The sequence below is a fragment of the Sminthopsis crassicaudata genome, chromosome 2, assembly GCF_048593235.1.
Source record: "Sminthopsis crassicaudata isolate SCR6 chromosome 2, ASM4859323v1, whole genome shotgun sequence".
NCBI classification, from domain to species: Eukaryota; Metazoa; Chordata; class Mammalia; order Dasyuromorphia; family Dasyuridae; genus Sminthopsis; species Sminthopsis crassicaudata.
This window is the reverse complement of record NC_133618.1, coordinates 196677755-196694188: the sequence shown is the minus strand read 5'-3', so window position 1 is coordinate 196694188 and position 16434 is coordinate 196677755. Positions and strand designations below refer to the sequence as shown.

The 16434-nt window shown below is 37.5% G+C and overlaps 1 protein-coding gene across 3 annotated transcripts in view; it reads right to left on the bottom strand.

The window, feature by feature from the left end:
- Nucleotides 1–12100, bottom strand: part of ALLC (allantoicase) — a 73848-nt gene extending 61748 nt beyond the window's left edge. For 2 of the 3 annotated variants that reach the window (XM_074288062.1, XM_074288063.1), the window contains exon 1: nt 4167–4425. Coding sequence is in view for 1 of the 3 variants with exons in the window: in XM_074288059.1 (XP_074144160.1) it covers nt 11929–12085 (157 nt within the window). In the remaining 2 variants the exon portion in view is untranslated. Of the gene's footprint in view, nt 1–4166; nt 4426–11928 lie in introns of those variants that run through there. The other variant, XM_074288059.1, reaches the window with a different exon arrangement.
- Between the last annotated feature and the right edge of the window lie 4334 nt (nt 12101–16434).

Genomic DNA, 16434 nt, shown 5'->3' with positions numbered 1-16434 from the left:
ATGTGAGAGTTAGTGTGAATATTTATGATTACATCTTCTTTTTTTATTTTCAAAACAAATGCATGGATAATTTTTCAACACTGACCTTTGCAAAACCTTGCAGTCCAAATTTCCCCCCACACACTTTTTCCCCACTCCCTCTCCTCCCCTAGATGGCAGGTAATGATTTTACTTTCTAAAGGAAATATTTCTTGTAAAAAGCTAATCTGATTGTTAGGGACTAAATGGAATTAAGGTATAGGGATCCACACCTACAATTAAGAACCCCATGGGTTGGGGCTGGACATAGAGCCTAGACAACTTCCATTCTTCTTAAGCTATCCAGAGAACCTGGAGAAAGAATGAAAAGTTAACTTATCTTGTCCTTAGAAGCAGCAAGAATCATAGTAGCCTGTATTACTACTAATCTACATGTCCACATAAAAATCTATATACATTATTTAAAACATCTTTGATGAAGTTATGAGAAGAAAACTGACAAACTTCCACAAATGTTATTTTATAGCAGGCCACATTTCTATAGACACACAATTGACTGAAGAGTGTAGAGTATACAAGATCCCACTATGATGATTTGTTGATTATAAAAAGGCAGTTTATTTAACACTACAAAATGTCAATTCAAAGGCCCTCATCTAAAAGAATATCTCTCATATGCATGTCAAAATCACACAAAAGCCCTTGAAAAATACAATAGAGATAATTTTATTTGACAAGCCTCCAATTATTATTATTAAACAAAGCTTAAAACTGGGAGATTTTAAGGCATTTGTTATTGCCAAGTCAACAAGTTAAATATTTAAGTGCCTAAACTGTGCTAAATGATGGAAAAACAAAAGAGAGAGAAACAATTCCTACCCTTAAGGAGCTCACAGTCCAATGGAGTAGGTAATGTGCAAATACAAATAAGATATGTACAAGATAAAATAATGATAATCTCAGGGAAAAAATAGTAGTTAATATGGAAGAAGATAGGGAAAGCATTTTTAGAGAAGGCAAGATTTTACTGGAACTTGAAGAAAGTCAGGGAGACCAGAAGGTGCAAGTGTGGAAGGAGAAAAAAAAGGCATTCATAGCTATGGGGCCATGTCCTAAACAGGATCCTAATGGACCAGGTGCAGGTGGTGAGATTTTCCAAATGTTTCTGTTTGCATTCAACATTCTGTACCATGCCCAAGGAACATTTCAGACTGCTAAAAAAGATCCATAAGAACTAGTAAGGGATTCTAGCACCAAGGAAGCCTAGTGGTAAAAGAATTGCCCTTGGCAGGATGGAGAACAGTGATTTGAGGGGTACTGGTGAGATTCTCTATTCCCTCCATCAGAGAATAGGAGTTCAGAGATATTCCCTTCCATTGATATATTAAAAAAAAAAAAAAAAAAATAGCATTGTCCCTGGAGCAACAATGGCTGATATCAATAGCAGTAAGAGTTGAACAACATGCCAAAGCCTCGTTTGCAGTTAAAGCAGCTTTGGGACTCCAAAGAATTCAAACTCTGAGTTCAGGAGGGGGGAAAAAAACAAAACCACACTTAAAGGAAAACTTTACAAGGGAGAAAATGACTTTAATTAATCTCAAATTTTGAATAACCCTTCACAGTGCTTTCAAGGTTAATCCTATTCTTCTTAGGGACTTTGTATATGGGAAGATGTTTAGCGAGAATATTCTGTTCTTACTCTACTATTTCAATAGATATCCTTTTGTAAAGCTAATTAACTCTGGCTGATTAATTGATATAGAATGGAAAATCCTCTCTTTGAGTGGGGAATCATGAATGATAACATTAGAAATAATAACCCCTCAGGGTGATCCCTAGACCCTGAATGGACAAGTAGCTAGCCACCCACCCGGGCCCCAGCCTACCAGTCCAAGAGGAGATGGAGAAGTAGCCCCAGAGGGGCTGTTGCAAAGGAATGGAGATATGAATATGGTCCCTCCTGTTCTGTCACTAGATTCAGAGCTCTCTTCTTTTTTTCCTGTAGCTCCTGTGGACTTTTATTTTGAAGTATAAAACTGTACTTTTTTTTCCCCAATAAATTACCACTATCATTTTTTAGTAAAGCAATCAATGCCCTCTGGAGATTGTTCTAATGAGATTTGATTGTTAGACAAAGAAACTGAGCTAAAAGTAAAAAATTTTGTATTTTATAACTTGACAACTTATGTAAGGCTCTCCATACAATCTGGCTTCTACCTACCTTTTCATCCTTTTTTGTTCATTTTTCCTAACACTGCAACCAAACATAATTTGTCATTCCTTGACACTTTCTTACTTACACATCTTTATTCATCCCTATCCTTCCCATCTTATTCTTTTTTCTCACATTTATTTATTTTGTTTTTAATTTATGAAATAAAACAAGCATTTCCATAAGATAGTATAATAAAAAAGATGATTGCAAATGAAATTGCAAATCTATTATGTATAACTTTCTATTCCTTTTAAATATATAATAAAGCTATCATGTATATATTTTTTCAGCTAGTTTTTCTTCCCTTCCCCCTTCACCTCAACTCCCTGTCCCTCAGGGTTCCTCCCAAAAAACACCACCCAATTCCCATAAAACCTCCCCAACCAAGAAAATATCTCTCCCTACCTCTGAATGCTATAGCAGTCTTTGTATCTTTTTATGAAGCTACCATATTCTATTTTAGGTTGAATAGTGGTCAATTGTATAGGTAATTTCCTACAAAAGACTTTAAGCTACTTCAGAGCAGGGAATGAATTTTATTCATTCCCTTTTTATACATGGAATAGAGCTTCATACATAATAGTTGCTCAATAAAAATTAAGTACTTCAATATTTCAAGCATTCAATATGAAGTATGGGTTTCTCCCTCCAAATAACCTACCCTCTTAGTAACCCTTAATTTGGCAAATTTTCTTCATGAATTTCTGCAACTAAAAAAATGTATTACCTTATGGGCCTATATGGGTATCACAGAGCTAAATCTAGACGAAACTTTAGATGTATTCCTTTTACAAATAAAGAAGCTGATGCTAATGAAGGTTAAATGAATTATCCCAAATTATACAGCTTATAAGTATAACTCATAAACATCAGAGGTGAGATTTGAACCCAGGTCCTTTGGTTCCAGAACCATTTCTTTTTCTTTCTGCTATACAATAAATTAAGCTCTCTAGATTTGGTAAACTACTATAATCCCTTACACAGTCTTTCACCTGGGTCACACTTCTAGCCTTTCCAATTTTTTAAGATCTTCTACTCTAGTTTTTAAAAATTCAAAATCACTATAAGAGAACCTCATGGAAGACGATGAATAAATGAATCAATTCATTATATTCCCTTTCAAAATTCTAAAAATAGAATTTCTAGTGGGAAAGTTACCAAGTTTTTCCAGAAACAAGTTATCTCTGAAATGAGACCATCACACTAAAATTATTCATGGCCGAGGGAGGGAAAGCACAGGTAAGTTGTAAGCTAGGAATAACAATGGTTGGATGACCTCATGTATCATATGTCATAAGAGAGAAATTATTTTTGAATAACCAATTTATTAGGAAGGTCCAGAGGGTGGTTGGTTGTTTTTTTTTTTTTTTTAACTTTCTATTTCCTCAAAATCCAGTCTTTCAATGAGATCTCTGACCTTACCCAAAAATTTACCCCACCTAGACCATTGTAGAGCAGTTGCCCCAAACAACTAGAAAAACTTAACAAAGAATTTAATAGGGTGAATTCTGACTTGTTTTATTGGGGTGGGGGTGGTAGAAATCCTTTGTCTAGATTGCCCAAGGCTAGGGATGATTTGGAAGTAAGAGTAATGTAATTAGTCATGTACCCCAACTCCTCATTAAAACTGATCCACCTCATTATAATATTTATTCTCTCATTGTTAACCAATCAAATTTGATTGCTAGTGGGAACACCCACTCTTCCAAGGACATATAAGCCACCATGATCCATCTTTAGGAGACAGCCAAATGACTACCTTTTTACTAATTATTCACTATGATAATTAAAAAAATGATAAATTACCCAAAAATTATGTCTTTCAAACTTTTTATATATTATACCTATCTCCCTGTATCTAAATATATATATATATTTATATTTAACTTTTTTTTTTTTTTTTCAATTTAACCCAGAACCATCTACAGGTATTGTTATCTGAGTAGAAGATAAACAGGGTGTTCACACATACCTTTCAAACAGCAAAATTCTCATTGCTCAGTTGAATTACTTTTCCAGTTGTGGCCTTAGTATGCTGGCAAGGGTCACTAAAAAAATAAAGTGATATGCGAGGCTGACTCAGGTGGCAATCCAACCTGGCACAAGAGTAAAGAATCATAAATTCAGGGTTGATCAACTTTTCCCCAAAGGGCCAGGCAAGTTCCCATGATGTCAGGGTGCCAGCTGGGACAGAACTTATAGGAGTCTGACTGCAGAGGCCAAGGCTTTCTGATGGTTAATGATGTCCTGAGTGATGTCACAAGGGGGTTGGAGTGAGGATGGAGATTGGCAACTGAATGCCAACCATTCCCAGAGAAGCATGGGGCCATCCTGTAGGCTACCAAGCTAGTTGCCCAAATAACCCTCAGGTAACTCACAAAGTAACCCAAATATTGGAACTAGAAGGACTCTCAGAAATTATATAATTCAACTATTTCATTTTATAAATGGAATAATTTAAGCCCTGAAAGTAGAAGTAACTTAATCCAAGACCACATCATGACAAAACTAGGATTCAGATTCAGAGCTCCTTGACCCCCAATCAGAGACTATAGATTTAAAACTAAAAGGAAATTTAAAGGCCATGTCATCACAGGATTGTGTCTCTAAAGTTGGAAGAAACTTCTGAGGACATTTAATTCAACAACAACATTTTACAGATAAAGAAAATTAGACATATATATACACACATACTTTAAAACCTCATAGTTCCCTGCTCTTTTCACCTTACACTATTCACAAACAACTTATACAAAGTTTATTGGAATGTCTCAAACCAATTCACAATTCACAAATAATACAAAGTCTATTAGAATATCCCAAACCAATCCTAGTAAAAGACAGAATAGACTGTGGTCTATAGTGTTCAATTATATGGCACTTCTAGAGCCCCCAAACCATTATTTATCTCTTCCTATCATTTGTTATAGTATATAAATTTCCAACTCTTCCAATCAGAATCAGTTCTTGGAGTTAAAATCTCTAGTAAGTCCTTACTAACACAAAAATTTTTGGAAAGGACTCACATTGTACCATTTTAACAATCATTTACCCATTAGTTTGGATTTAATGAAGAGATTAGCTAGCCTTTCCTAGCATAAAATCTAGACTAGATGGGACACAGATCAAGGTACAGTTGATAAGAGGGGAGAGTTTTCCAAAGAGGTTTAGAGTTAATAAATGCCTGTGACACAAAGTTGGCTTTCTTCCCTTCCTCAATGTCCCTCACCCCAATATCCAATTGCTAATTATCAAGCTTTGTCAACCCAATTTCAGAACTTATAATATCCTCCTAATTAGAGTTCCTTCTTCTATTTTCTCTCCTCTATTCTATCCTATATCCAAAATCACCTCCACAAAGCATTCCCTCTTGAAGAATATTCTCTGAATTTTTATTGTCTCTAGCATAATATACAAAACCCTTTGTGGGGGAGGGAAGGTGTCCAACCTACCTTTCCAGACTTATTTCACAATGTTCCCCTAAAGAATATGTGGGATTTCATTAGTTGGAGATAGGAGAAAGGGTACCAAAGAGTGGGCAAAAAGCCTACCTTGGAAACAGGGAAATAGAGCATTACAACCTGTTTCTGATATTTACTGGTCATTTGATCCTGCAAGTCATTTCACTTCTCAATGCTCTAGGCAACTCTCTATGACTATAAGTGGCAGAGAAGATGCCAGTTTGAATTAGTAGAGGGAATTATCTCATTTCCTAAGCAATGAAAATCAGACATCTAGTCCCTATCCCTCGTTCATGCACTCAGGGAAAGGCTATTAGCTCTTTGCCAAATTTGGGAATCAATTCTTTTGCAAAGATTCAAATAGGTAATACACACACACACACACACACACACACACACACACACACATCCTTTATTTCCACCTCTTCAAATCTTTGGCTTCTTTTAAAATTCATCTCATCTGCCACGTGCTACCAGATATCTTTTTGGATCCCTCCCCTCTCTCCAATCTCTTTGAGTTGACTTCTTTTTACAGATTGTACCCCTGCCCAGTAAAATATGAGCTCTTTGAGAACAAGGACTGCTTCTTTGTCCTTTCATCTACAGGACCTGGTATAGATGCCTTGCTCATAGAACAACCCTGATAAATGCTTGTTGAATTGAATTAAATTACAAATGTTTGAGATTTTACATTTTATTTTAACTAATAGCCAAACTAATGGACAGAATCTCTAAAATCCAGACCAATAAAATTAGAAGACAGGATTGTTTCATTTTGGCTTTGGATGCTCATGGCCTAGCAAAGTGACTTGTACATAAAATGATAAGGGAAATAGATCTGTAATTTCAGTGGTATAGAGAATTCCCAGTGGGGAAGCTTCATTCACCAATGCAGGTCAGCTCTTTCTCTTCTATTTATATTCATAGAGGAGTGCCTGGGAGTAATGAAAGTTTAAGTGATTTTCCCAGGGTCACATGGTCAGTATGTGTCAGAGGAAGCCTTATCCACTGTGCATACTGATATCATAATGTCTTTATGTTATAAGTCACTTAATACATGTGTGAGATACAAATATGTTTCCCTCTAAAATATATACTATCAAAATAAAAATGGGACTGAAGTTGTTGCCATCAGCAACGGTGACCCATCTAAAAGATAAAAAATCAGTGGGTTTCTGAGAGAACTAGCTAGCTATCAGATTTCCTTGGCATTTGACACAAAGGGAATAGCTGAGAAGGTACATAGTTTCCACTGAATTTGTGTTTCAACATTACAGGAACCTTTTTGTGGTCTCTGTTGTTCTCTACAACTACCTTGGGAAGGTTCAGCAGAATGGCTTGGCAAAGTCCCATGACCAATCACCACCAAGGGAAACACCCACTACACAGAGGGACCACACCAAGAGACAAAGAAAGAGATTAGCACACGAACACTGGATCATCTGTCTGCCCTGCTCTTCTGCAGCAAAGTTACAACTATCTCTTTCTCAGTTTTTCCTCCAAGCACCTATAAGGTTCTCCATGGGCAAGGTGTTGGGGGGATTGTTTCCAAACATACACAGTGGGAACTCCACTTTTCTCTGCTTATAATGTGCTGGCTGCAAGCTGCCCTAGCAAGGGAGAGGCACAGGTGCATTCCTTAGGGCTATTGGCTGTGGCTACTGTCTCCCTACCCCTGCTCAGCTGCACTACCTTCCTTACTAAGGATCATAGAATTTAGAGCTTCATTGGACCTGGACAATAATTCTAGCCTAACACCTTCATTTTGCAGATGAGGAAGCTAATGGCCAGAGAGTTGACATGATTTGTTGGAGGTCACACAGGCTGTAAATAGCAGAGCTGGGGTTTTAATCTGGGAATTCTAGATTCTTAATTCAATACTCTCTCCACCACACCAAACTGCTGCACTCTCTTACATTGGGGCCCTTCCCAAATCTCATCAAGAGACTGAGCCTTCTCCCAAATCTCATCAGAGACTAAAATGTAACTAGCTTAAGATGAGCTATGATCTAATTAACTGTAACTCATCTAAGATAATGTTGTCATAACAGAAGAGTTGGGCTCTGCATGCAGTCTTCAAAAAGAAAAGCCAGATTTTATCAGTGATTATAGCCGCATCCAAAGGAGAGAGACATAGTAATCTAGTGAACATTCTGGGTTTTCTACAGAGGGGCAGACCAGAAAATCAATCAGCTTTCTTTTCCTTTTCAATACTCATCTTGAGTATTGAGTTTCAGGATCTTTCTATTTCCTAAGCACTCTGAGAGTGATTAGGGACAGCATAGGACAGAGGAATAGGGTTCTGGACTTAAAGACAGGAGGGCAGACTTAAATCCTGCCTCAGACATTGATAGCTATGAGGCTCTAAGCAAGTCACTCATTTTCCCTAGATCACCAGTTTCCTCATCTCTTCTGGCTTTAAATCTATGAACCTATAGTAATAGAAAGGTGGTGAGGGAGCATGAAGAGTGCCTTCTTTGTGCCCAAAACACAACCCTCTAAAGGTTTCTTCATGCGCTACCATTTCTTCTTTCTGTTATTCAGTCATGTCTGATTCTTTGTGACCCCATCTGGAATTTTCTTAGCAAAGATACTGGAATGGTTTGCCATTTTTCTCTTCAGCTCATTTTACAGATGGGTAAACTGAGGCAAATAGGGTTAAGTGACTTTCCCAGGGTTACACAACTAGCAAATGTCTGAGGCAGGATTTGAACTCAGGTCTGGTGCTCTATTCACTGCACCACCTAAGTTCCCTGTATCCAATCTAGTTCAGGCTCTTGTGTTGACTAGCTAGAATATAAACTCCTTGAAAACAGAGGCAAATTCTTTCTAGTCTAACACCAGATCTTTAATAAGTTCTATCACTGGATTAGAATGGCTTATTCTCCATTATAAATTAATAAACTGATTTCAGGGCTCCTGAAAAGTCTTTTGTCAATCAATTCCCCCTTGCCCTCCCTTATATCTGATCACTCCCAAGGCAAATTGATAAAATTGAGTTTGTGACTATAAATCTAGTGTTCTTTCCATCAGAATTGTGAATAAGAGCTTCTGCATTTGGTTAAAATTCAACTGAATGGGGGTGGAGTACAGAAAGGGATCTTTCATTTAGTCAAAGCAGACTGGAAAGAGGAGTCATGAGACTCATGAGAGTAGAAGTGGAAGACCTGGGAATCAAGGCTATTCAAAGGAAGACAAGAATAACTGGAAACTGAGGGAGTGCCCATTGATTGGGGAATGACTAAGTTAAAGTATATATATATATATGTGATGGAATTCTTTGTGCTATAAGAAATTATGAAGGGTATGGCTTCCAAAAACCCTGAGAAGAATTGTATGAAGTGAGGCAAAGTAAAGTGAACAGAACCAGGAGAACAAGTTATACAATAACAACAATATTGCAAAAGAAAAATAACTCTGATCGACACAATGACCAACCACAGTTTCAAAAGATTTATGATAAACATGTTTGCTGCCAAATAGAAAGGTAATGGACTAAGAGTTCAGTTTGAAGTTTCCTGGGATTTGTATGTGTGGATACGACTAATGTGGGAATTTAGCATCCTTAACTCTACATAAGTATAATGGTTTTTGTTTTTCTTTCCTTTCTAATAGGAGGGGGGGAAATGGGAAAGAGAAAATTCAGAAATTAAAATAAAATAAAATTGAATTTGGAAAATCAAAACCAAGGGAGTCAAGGGTATATGGAGTTAGAGATTATAAGCCATTCCTAACAAGTTCCTTTGGGAAGAAACCTAGCCTTAGATATCTTTTTATCTCCCACATAATACTAGCATAGTGCTAAGAATAAAGCTGGTGTTCAATAAATGTCAACCTAGCTTAACTGAATTGAATTCATCATCCAGGATCTATCTATCTGTTGGTCTTACCTCCTCTTACCCCTTGCTCTTTAGAAACAAACCCCTTCCACTGCTGGATCATTGGCAGCCCTGTCTTACTGTGATATTAGATTCAGAGAATCTTGATGAAAGTCTTTTATTACGTGTCCAGAATAGTTCATTTCCCTGTGAAGAAATGACTCCAATACACACACAATTTGCCAAGTATAGATGTCCCAAGTCCTTTCTGAACAGAATTTTGTTGCAAATGCTATCCACCATGATTTAGACTATATTATAGTGTTTATGACATATGCACTATAATATAGAATAAAACATGGCTAGTACATTTGAGAGGTATAAAACAAAGCGCTGGAGGAGACTTAGTAGAGGAAGAGGGCACTATTGAGACAATGATAATCAAGATAGGCTTCTTGGAGGCAGTAGCAATCAAAGTGGACTTAAAAGTATGATTAGGAATTCAATAGACAAAAACATATAAGGAAAATATTTCTAATAATTAAGGGAATGTCATGAACAAAGACATAAAGACAAGAGAACATATGCCTTACTCAAGAGACAGGGAGAAGTCCAGTTTGGTGTTAGCATATATGGTATGAGATAAGAATAAAAAATAGCATCAATTGGAGAATGGCTAAATAAGTTATGGTATATGAATGTTATGGAATATGATAGTTCTATAAAAAACAACTAGGAGATTATTGTACACTGCAACAACAAAAATAACATAGACCCTCAGGTTAAGTGACTTGCCCAGGGTCACACAGCTAAGAAGTGTTAAGTATCTGAGGCCAGATTTGAACTCCTCCTGACTTCAGGGGTGGTGCTCTATCCACTGCACCAAATAATACCCAACATATGGCTCTTTTCAACAATGAGATGATTGAGGCCAGTTCCAATGATCTTGTGATAAAGAGAACTTTCTATACCCAGAGAGGACTGTGGGAACTGAGGGTAGATCATAACATAGTATTTTCACTCTTTTTGTTGTTGTTTGCTTGCATTTTATTTTCCTTCTCATTTTTCCCTTTTTGATTTGATTTTTCTTGTGCAGCAAAATAATTATGTAAATATGTATGTATATTTTGGGTTTAACATATTTCTGTTTAACATATATTGGATTACTTGTCATCTGAGGAGGAGGTAGAAGAGTGGGAAATTGGAACACAAGGTTTTGCAAGGGTTAATGTTGAAAAATTATCCATGCATATGTTTTGAAAATAAAAAGCTTTAACAAAAAATAATAATAATAAAGAATAAAAGGTAGGGCAACACCAGGTTATTAAGGACTCTGAATGCCAAGTCAAAGTCTGACCTTTAATCGTTAGACAATTGGGACCACCAAAGATTTATAGACCGGTGGTAAAGTGGTTAGAGTCCCAGATCTGGAGTCAGGAAGATCTGAGTTCAAATGTGATCTCAGACATTTATTATCTGTGTGATCCCGGGCATATCACTTAATCCTGTTTGCCTCAGTTATTCATTTGTAAAATGAACTAGGGAAGAAAATGACAAGCTATTATATATAGTAACTTTGCCAAGAAAACTCCAAATAGGATCTAAATGACTAAATAACTTTTCAAGCAGAGGAGACACATGACAAGATCTCCAGATAGAAAGAATATAGCGGGCTATAGTGTGAAGGTGGAAAGGCAGTTAGGAGACTATTGCAGATCCTGAGACAAAGACAAAATGAGTACAAAATGAAAGATGAACACAATGGCTAGTTAAAAGCAGGAAAGGAACCAGACAAGCAAGAAGCTTTAGGATCACAGATTTCAGCTGGGAGGGGATTTAGAGGCTATTTAATCCAATATCCTTGTTTTATAAATAAAGATCTGATCAACTGTGATGAAAGTGACTCTATTCAAGGATGAGTTGATTCAGGGCAATTCCAACAGACTTGTGATACAGCCTTTGCAACCAGAGGGAGGACTGTGGAGAATGAATGTGGATCACAATATATATATAATATTTTCACCTTTTTTGCTTTTGTTGTTGTTTGCTTGGGGGGGGTTTCCTAATTTTTTTCCCTTTTGATCTGATTTTTCTTCTGCAGCAGATAAATGTGGAAATACGTTTAGAAAATAAAAAATAGAGATCTGATATGGCAGGAGAGCAGGGAAGTCTTAGATTCTAGGAGAATATATTTTGAGTCTGAACAGACCATACAGGTTTCCTAGAACAAACTCCTCATTTTGCAGATCCTATTTAAAAGATTTGAGGAGAAATTAAGTGACTTCCCCAGCACTACACAGAGACAAAGACCACCAGGGCAGAGACAATGGAATCAGAGGAGAATGACTCCATTAGAACTCTCGCCACTTTTTTGCGTGTCTCCTTCCTTGCCCTCTCTGTGTGACATCCCCATCTTTTAAAGGACTGCCCATCTGAACCGCAAAGAGAAGCGTACCTGAGAAGCTTCCCTCGGCACATACATCGCGTCCTCCCGGCGGACCTTTCTGAAAAGCCGAGGGTCGGGACTTGGATTTCTCCCATAAATCCCACACTTGTCCACAAGATGGCAATATCGAAATGCAGATTTCCAGAGGCCGGCTCCGTGACAGCATTTATCTCTCCCAGATCCATCATTGCCCACGCGGCTCCTTGTGAGGCCCTGGAAGAATTTGTATGCCAGCCTTTTGGTCATGCCCCAGTGAAGTACCTAATAAATCCTGGCTTTCCAAAATGCTCACTAGACTTACTTCCCTCTCCATTAGAGAACAGAACTCTGCTGTGGGTGTGCCTCTCTTTACACCAGAGATGTCTTTTGTTCTTAGATTGGGAGGACCCCAAATTTGGGTCAATGAATCCTCTTTTAAATGCATTAGAAAAGCTGAGTATTTAAGCAGCCTCGTGCTAATCGCTTTGTAAACCAGAAAATCCTTTGTGTGCTGGAGAAAAATCTCGGGCTTCTCGTTGCATAAGCGGATTTTTTCCTTCATTCTTTGGACTCACATGCCCCGTGCCTGGCACACAGTAGGAGCTTAATAAAATCTTGTCGATTGACTAAAGCTAAAAGGGTCGTGAAAGTCATCTAATCAATCATCTCCCTGTTTTATAGATCGGGAAACTGAGGGTTAGAGGTAAAAAGTGGAAAGAAAATGTTGATCTTGGGCAGGAAACTCCAAATATAGGAGCCCTGTCACCGGATCACAGTGGCAGTGTGCTTCTGCATCGAGAGACTTTTTCTATATCTCAGAAAAAAAGAATTGAGTGGCTGGCTTCCACCCATATTTTGTAAAATGAAGATTTCTTTTTTGAGAATTTGTAATAATGTAAGTCATTTCTATGTTAATCAAATAAGCATATATTAAAACCTTACTGTGTGCCAGATTCTATGGTAGGCTAGTGGGAGAAAACAAAGAAGTGAAATAGCAGCAACACAATACTAACAGTGATGTGGACAGGGAAATCTTACGTTTTAAGAGAATATATTTTGAGTTAGAACAGACCATAAAGACATCCTAACAAACTCCTCATTTTGCAGATCCTATTTAATATCTTATTTGTATATCATTGTTCATATATTATCTTTCCTGATTTTATTATTTAACTTTCATAAAATATGTCTAATCTGTTCATTGAATCCAAGGTCCACAAATCTACAAGGCATCCATGGATAGCTTTCAGGGGATTTGTGAATTTTGAAAAGAAACCATTTACCATCTTTATTTTATTTAACCTCTAAGATTCCTGAGAGCAGGAACTGTTTTTTCACCTTGTATCCTCAGCACTTAGCAGTGCCTGACACATTTGTTGTGATTCAGTCACGTTTAATCTTCTTGACCCCATTTGGGATTTTCTTGACAAAGATTTTGGAGTCATTTGCTATTTCCTTCTCCACTCATTCTACAGATGAAGAAAACTGAGGAAAACAGGGTTAAGTAACTTGCTCTAGGTCATACAGCTAGTAAGTATCTGACACGTGGTAAGAGCTTAATAAATGATTGTTGAACTTGACTTTTATGGAAATGTGTTATATAACTTTACATGTAGTTTCTTAATTGTGAGTGGAGATAAGGGAAAGAACCTAGAACTCAAAAATCTTAAAAACAAATAAAAATAATTGTTTTGACCTTAACTGGGGGGAAATAGTAAATCAAATTAGAATTTTTTAAAAAAATTTTAAATTATTGTGACTAACTAAAGTGACTTGCTCAAAATCACACAGGCAGTGAGTAAGTAGTTAGGATAAAAATTTGGATACAGTTCCTCCGACTCCAAGTCCAGTACTCTTTCCAAGGAATTTTGCTACCTCTCAATGAATCTACTGTATGGCAAGATAGAAAATGGTCGCTAGGTGAGGCAATGGATAGAGGACAGGTCTTGGAGGAAGGAATACATACCTAAGTTCAGATCTGGTCTTAGACTCAATAGCTGTATGTGAGTCATTTAACCACAGTCTGCTTCAGTTTCCTCAGAACAGGATACTGTTCTAAAGTTCAACAAGTACTAAAACTATTCTATTCCTAGCTCCCTGTTAAAGTGTACAGCACGGAAGCCCCACAATTTCATTGCCATTTCTCTAGGATTCAAAATTGAATGGCTAAACTTCAAAATTTTAAAATCTGAACAGACCAATTTGAATCATAATCCTAGAAGGGACTTCACATACCATCTAGTCTAACCCCACATTTTTCAGATAAGAAAACCAAGGGCTAGACAGGTAAAAGTGATGTGGTGATGGACACAGGTAAAGAGTGACAGAGAAGGAATGTGAAGCCAGGTCCTCTGACTCCAGAACCACTAAGCTCTCCACTATCCCTCACTGCAGGGCTTGCCCAGACCCTAGCCTTGCTCTTTTTCCCTACAGTAAAAATCTTTACAGACTAACAGTTAATTGGAGCTGGAAACAGGATTCCCATGGAATCTCCTGCCCCAAACACATCCTAGAAACCAGATTCTCTTTATCACAAAAATCTTTACCAACAAGTTCAAGATTATTTTATGGCATTCATGCCCAGTCAAGAGGTGAGAGGCAGTATTGAGAGGCACCATAAAAGAACCCTCAATTTGGAGTCAAGAAAACCTGAGTTCAAATCCAGCCTCGGCTACTTACAAGCTATGTGATCTTGTCTAAGTCACTTAACTCAGTTTCCTCAACTTGAAAGTGGTGATAATAACAGCACCTACCTCACAGAACTATTGTGAGGACTGCAAAATATTGGCAAAGTCCCTGACACATAATAGGTGTTTAATAAAATGTATATTTATCCTTCCTCAATAGTTAGACTGGAAAGAGTACTAGATTCATTATATGAAGACCTGAATCAGAATTCTGGTTATGATATTACTGTCTGACTTTAGCAAGACACTTACATTCTTTGGATCTTAGGCCTCAGCTTCCTATCTGTAAAATGAGTGGTTCAAAGCAAACCATCTCTAAGGATTCCATCAGCTATAAATCCTTTTTCTGGAATAGAATTTGGTGTCTACTTAACATCCTGCCCTTTTCCCCATAATAAAGGAAGGAGGGAAAGACAGGTAAATAGGTAGGTCATGAAAAATACTTGGTCCTTATGAAGAGAAAGCACATTCTTTCTCTTTAATAGATTAAAGTTCCATTATATGAAGGAAACCAATAGAGTATGGATTTAGGAAAGAGGCTGAACAAGGTACCAAAAGCTGAGGCTATCTGCTCTCTGAAACTAAGCAGAGCTGGCTTTGCCAAAGTAGAAACTTAATTAAGAACAAATATGACCACCACTCCCCTTTCCAACTTGACAGATAATAAATATAGAGCAGCCTTTCATGGCTAGGCTATCAGGCTCACCCACAAAGCAATTAAATTTTCTCCTGAGGGGAAAACTATATTAAAAGAATTTGAGCCTAGGTGAACTAAATTCATAGAATCTCAGAGATTCACTCAGAGGGCAAGTAGTGCTCCCCATACTTGTGATCACAGTAGAACTGGAAGGAAACTTAAAGATCACTAGTCCAACTTCTTCATTTTATCAATCAGGAAATCAAGACCCAAAGAATTAAAATTATTTCCTCAAGGTCACACAGGTAGAAAATTGCTCAGATGAAATTTGAACCCAAGCTCTACAATTCCAAGTATGCTGCTGCTTTTCAGCCATTTTTGTCATGACACATTTTGGTTTTGTTGGTGAAGATTCAGGAATAGTTTGGCATTTCCTTCTCCAGATCATTTTACAGATGATGATACGGAGGCAAATAGGTTAAGTATGGACAGGATCACACAGCTAGTAAGGGTCTGAGGTCAGATTTGAACTCAGAAAGATGAACCAAACTCCAGGTCTTGCATACCATCCACTGAGCCCCTATAATTTCAAAGCCAATATTTATTTCATTGAATCATGTCCCAAACACTCAGTATCCCGTTTCAAGACAGTGCCTAAATGAATAGAGACCATCAATTTTGTTCTAGGGATTTCATTGCTAGCAGGTATGCATAATAATGTCAGAAATTTAGAACAAAGGATCCAAGCCTAACCCTAGTCCTTTTGTTCTCCTCTCTAAATTTATTTATGTGATCACCCAGAGCATTACAGGCACATAGATTTAAAGCTGGGAGGATGCAAGACCCGATAGATACTATGCGGTACCTAGCAGAGAGGAGAGATGGGCTCCCCCAACAAAGCAGCACAGCAAATGGCAAGTCTGGGGAACACTGAAGGCTCTGCCAAATGAGGAGTGAGTTGTCTCAGTCAAGTGTTCACCCTGGTCACCCCCATCCTTACATGTATGTGCTCTGGCCACACATGTTCCCACACATATACACTCCCCATCTATGTCCTTCATGTTTATTCACTGGTCACATGTTTTCTACCTGGGCACCCTTTAATAGTCATAATGCGATAATTGTGTTACTTTTTTTGTGCTCTGATTATTGTTTAAATGCCCCAGCATGGAGAAGAAAAATCCTGTCATTTGGGAAAATGCCATTCACATC